Here is a 5,364-nt window from a genome sequence, read left to right as displayed (position 1 = left end):
AGTCTCCTGCTCTGCAGACATTCAAAACCCGGGTGGATGTGTTCCTGTGCAATCTACTGCAGGTGATCCTGCTGTGGTAGCGGGGCTGGACTAGATGATCTTTTGAGGTCCCTTCCAACCCATGACATTCTGTGATTCTGTGTATAGACTGCTATGGAGGAGGTCATAGGCAGCTTGCCACGGCCTAGCCTGCAGTTAGCAGAACAAGAATATCCACGGAGACAGTCTGATCTACATTTCGCTTCACAGCATTAGTATTGCCTTTGCCCGCACAGAAAGGACCTGAAGTTGCACTATACAAACAGAGACTGCATTCCTATGTTAGCAGAGGCAATAAGTAAGGCTGGCAGTTTCTTCCCCAACAGGGAAGTTCACTAGCACAGCACTGGGTCTTAGAGGAGGATGGCTGGTACTAGGCCAGAGTACACAACAGGCCCCAGCTGTGCTGAGTTCAGTACGCCTAGCAATGAGAGCACGAGAGCTCAGACATCTTAGTGAGTCTATTGAGCCCTTCTTGCTGGGGTAGGTCCTCACACTCATACCGCACTCTGTGGTTGAAAACACATTCAGAACACCCAGGTCTGCAGTTCAACCTCCTAAAATCACCCCCTCCTTCCAAGAAGGCAATATTGATGCTAAGCCTAGAGTCAAGGACACTGTAAGGTCAGTTTTCCACAGATTTTAAGTAGAACATCTACAGGGTAGGCTGCACCACACCATGTTAATTTATCACCCCAACTACCATGCGAACATGCATCCATGGGTATACCTGGGTTCTCCTCCCTGTCAGGGAATTTGATCTGGACACCATAGTCCCGGGTGATCTGCTGGATCCGGGATCCTTTGGGGCCCATAATGGAGCGGTGGAACTTTTGTGCGATGGTGCATTCGATTGTCACTTGAGCTTCCTGCGGGAAAGCAAAGTTGCTCTATTGTGATGCAGCCTCCTTCACACCAGAAAACAAGATGCTTGTGCATGATGAAATCCACAAAGAGGAGTTAGAAAAGACAACAGCTGCTGACAAGGGAAGAAATTAATCTTTCCTAGAACCTTTCTTTTCTCAGAGAAGTTAGAGGAGGATTTAAAGAAGGTTGCCTCCAACCCATGATGTTAAAGGCTTCTGACATCAAACCTCAAGCTCTCTATTACCTTGAAGGGGAGGCATCATTAGGAGAAATGAAAAAGTGAAGAAAAGAAGGGAAAGGGAGAAAGAAAAAAGTGAAGAAGAGAAGGCAAAGGGAAAAAGGGAGAGGGAAAGGGAGGATAGGTTTGACACTTGGCTGCTTCCAAAAGTCAATACTAACAGCACAGGAAACCCCAGAGACAAACCACTGTCCAAGGCCAGGTACAGAGATGCGCAAGAAGGCTCTAATGTCTAGAAGTACACCAACTCATAACTCATAACTCTACCTCTAAAAACCAAGATGGTCAGAGAAGGCAATTCCTTCAAATAGCATTGTCATTTTGGGGCCAGCTGCCAATCCCCAGGCTGCGATCTGAAGTCTGCAGACCCTGTATATTAACAACAAAGCTCCTAATCCCAGAACTACTGTGGGACTTGTTCACATAAAGCTTGGCTGTACAGCACATTCAAGGAAGGCACTGCTCAAGCAATGAAGTATAAAGAAACAGTTTTCCTGTGACATACCAGGTCCTCAATGATCTCCTGGATGCGCTTCTTGGCTGCCTCCACACAGTCCTTGGCTCCCTTGAGGGTGACTTTGTCGCTTTGGGTACCAGAGCGTGGGAAGCTGACCATCACACCACCATACTCATCTGCAATCTCACGCAGAACTTGCCCTCTCCGGATGACAAAGTGGCGGTGATGCTTAGGGTCAACCACCATGGAGTCTTCAACCACGTTATCCTGCCAACAGATGACAGCCAGTCAATCCTGTCTGTCTTGGTGATAAGCACAAGTCTGCTGCACTCAACAGCAACCAGTTTACAACCACAAGTGACAGCAAGGAGGATCCTCCTGAGCTCCTGTGAAAGGTAGCAGAGGGTTTTAGACAAGCAGGTCCTCCACAGTCACTTGTTACATCTTGTTACAGTGACAGGGAAGAAAATAGAAAAAGTAGTTCATACCAAGTTCTTGATGAGGGCCTCCAATTCCTTCTGTGCCTCTTTGACAGCCTCCTCAGTTCCCATGATAGTAATCAGCTCCTGATCTTTGTCCTCAGAGGTTGGGAAGATGATGCGGGCCCCAGTGTTATCACGCACCTTGCGGATGTTGCCACCACCCTTACCAATAAGGAATTTATGATACTCTGGCTTTGCACGGAGGTCCACAGTGTAACTCTTCGTTTGCTGAAAGGAGTCAGATACCCATGGAACATACAGAAAATACACATAAGCACAAGCTGTAGGCATATTACCTGTACCCACATACACAGTGTTGCAAGAGCAAGGTAGATGCAACATTCTGCCTAAGTCAAAAAGGTAAGCAATTTCTTAAACTAAAAATACTACCCAAAAGACGTTCTCAGGGCTGAAAAACTAACTACACTCAGCATCATTGGTGAAAATTTGAGAAGACTTCTCCAGGAGAGAAGGCCTTGGCACTCACATAGGCCAGCATAACAATTTGCTGACTGACTGCTGCAAGCCAGGCAGCAGAGGCAACCAACTGATCAGGAGAACATGTTCACAGGCTGGTATTAGAAAGCGTTTTTCTTGCTATTAAAATGACCAGTCAGTCACAACTCAGAGCAAAGTCTTGTAACTCAAATTTCTCAAATGTGGATATATACAGTGAAATGGAAGAACTGCAGCTGGAATTCAGAGATCAAGAAAAAAGCAGAGGAGATACACAGAGTAAGCTGTTCCAGAGAAATGGAGATACCCAACAGCATTAAAACTATAGGAGTAGGGAGGCCTTAACCCTTTGAGTAGGTCCCCAGCCTAGGCAGAGAAGCATTACAGCCAGTTATTCCTCCCCTGGGGAAAGAATTCATTGACACAAGGATGGAAGCAACTTTTCTTTTAATCATCCAAACTGTAATCAAATGTCTCAAGGGAGGATTAGGCTGCCTGATGCCACAGGCTTCCCAGCAGGCAAAGCGCATCACTTCAACCCCCAAAAAGAAGCAGCTGGCCAAAATATCTGCTCCTTCCCCTATGAGACAAGGCTCACCTTCTCCTCTGCCAGGTGCAGCAGCTGCTTCTTGGCTTTCTCTACATCCTGAGCTGGGCCCCTGATGGTCACGGTGTCACTACCAGAGCCCTCAGTGGGAAAGTGGATGTGGACTCCACCACACTCTTCCATGATGGAGCGGATGAAGCGGCCTTTGGCGCCAATGAGGGAATTGTGCAGTTTGGAAGGAATAGAGACCTCCACCTCCGTGATGTTGGCCTAAGAGAGGACAGTAACAGCTGTTAGTCAAGCTGCAGAAATGTGTTTGCACCCACTCTGCTTACCCTCTAACTCTCATGTTGCTAGGAGCTTTATAGAGCTGTAAGAAATGGCTGACCAGACTTTGAGACTGGCTACCCCTGACACACAAGCAGCCACAAACTTATGTTTCAGAGTCAAGAACAGAATGACACTCACGTTCGTCATCTCCTCCCTGACAACAAACATTTATTCTTCCAGCAACATTTTCAAGTCCCTTATCTGCAACAGGCCAGTCATTTCACTTACCAGCTCCTTCTGGATGGCAAGAATTCTGTGGCGAGCAGCCTCACAGTTTGCTCTCTTGCCTGTGATAACAATTGTCTCCGAGTTGCTGTTCTCTGCTGGGAGATCAATTTTGGTGTTGCTTTCTTCACGGATCTGCCACAAACATAAAAAATAAAATAATCTTGGAGGTGTCTCATGTCAGAAAAATGCCCTTGGAAGTTATATTTGACACCATTAATGAGCAGGAGAGAGAAGCAAGTGGGATTTAGTTCAAGCAGTGACCATAATGAGAACTGGCAATAGAGAAGATATCTCACCTTCTTGATGTTGGCACCTCCTTTACCTATGATGTTCTTGTGGAATTGTTTGAAGATGGGGACAGAAATCGAAAAGCTATTTTCAACCTAAAGGAGAAAGGAAGGGATAACTGAAGATTCCACTGTCATAGAAAGAGAGGCCCCATCCCAGGAACTGGATAAACAAGCTTTTGATAAGAAGATATAGGCTCAAAGTTCTCTATACAAGAGACTTACAAGAATAAGCAAAGGTAAGTACCTTCCCCTATAGCCCTTAAATATCACCTCCCTTCCCCCAGCCAGCCAGAACAGTGTCCACAGCTCCCTCATCTTGAGGTGCTTCAGTCCTAGCCAAGTCAGTACTGCTCTGCTTTATTCCAGGGTTACCCAGGCATGTAGAAGAGAACAGGAGACAGAAATCTCCCTTACCAGGTCTGCCACCATCTTTTGCATGTACTTGGTGCACTTCTCCACCTCGTTTTTGGGACCTCTAAGTTGGACGATATCACTCTTGTGTGCAGGGTCAGGGAAGTTGATGATAACCTGCAGGAGGTGGTAATTTATAGTCAATTCAAGCAAATGCAAGAATTGCTGGGTCAGGCACATACAAAGGCTAAGGGAATCATACACATTCCTTTTTCCATTTGGAAAAGGGTAACCATGTTAGCAGCCTCTGTCTAAGAGAACTATTTTCTCATACATATCAGACATGGAGCCACCAAATTTATGATTTCAGCAGCAGTGCGTCTACTACCCACGTAGCAAATATCCCCTCTGCATTCCTCATGTCCTAGAAAGCCTTACCTCTGGGAATTTCTCCCTGATTTCCCGGATCCTCTCACCCTTTTGCCCAATGATGGTCCGATGGAATTTCTGCTCGATGATTAGGTCCTTGGTGCGTTCATTTTCCTGATGAGAATAGAATTTATATTGAGTTTTAAGCAGGAGAGTCACGTACTTTTATTTACCAGTTTGTTGCCTGAAAATTCACTTGCCAACATTGTCCCTCTTTTCTCTTCTAGACAAAATTCACTCTAGGTTGGCAGGGAACGTGTATTCAAGGGAATAGAGGAACACATCTGTGAAAAAAAGCTCACAATTGTCTTGAGAACCATGTGCCCGGTGGCCAAACAGCACACACTTGCACCAGAAGGTTATGAGGAGTTAGAAATCTGTGTGCGGTCAAGCAGTTATGATCTGGTGGCAATTAGATATGGTGGGACAGCTCACATGACTGGAATGTGGTCACGGATGGCTACGTCTTTTTTAGGAAAGACAGGACAACAAGGTGAGGTAGTAGAGTTGCTCTTTACATGACAGAGCAATTGCAACGTATCAAGTTCTGTCCAGGGGTGGATGTGGAGCAAGCTGAAAGGTTGTGGGTGAGAATTAAGGGGTAGGGCTAGCATCAGTAACACTGTGGTGGGTGTCTATTACAGACCACC

General features: G+C 46.1%; 1 protein-coding gene across 1 annotated transcript; it reads right to left on the bottom strand.

Moving 5' to 3' along the window:
• Positions 1-769: 769 nt before the first annotated feature.
• On the bottom strand, positions 770-4,828 carry LOC104270395 (vigilin-like; the record flags this gene model as incomplete). Its single annotated transcript, XM_009864743.1, has 8 exons — positions 770-908; positions 1,650-1,868; positions 2,090-2,311; positions 3,138-3,356; positions 3,645-3,776; positions 3,941-4,027; positions 4,349-4,462; positions 4,724-4,828. Coding segments are annotated over 8 exons (1,237 nt in total), but the record flags the coding sequence as incomplete, so codon positions are not given.
• Positions 4,829-5,364: the final 536 nt, after the last annotated feature.

The sequence above is a fragment of the Apaloderma vittatum genome, unplaced genomic scaffold (genome assembly GCF_000703405.1).
Source record: "Apaloderma vittatum isolate BGI_N311 unplaced genomic scaffold, ASM70340v1 scaffold41242, whole genome shotgun sequence".
In the NCBI taxonomy this organism is placed as follows: domain Eukaryota; kingdom Metazoa; phylum Chordata; class Aves; order Trogoniformes; family Trogonidae; genus Apaloderma; species Apaloderma vittatum.
Note: the sequence above shows the minus strand (reverse complement) of the source record. Positions and strands in the feature narration are given on the sequence as shown.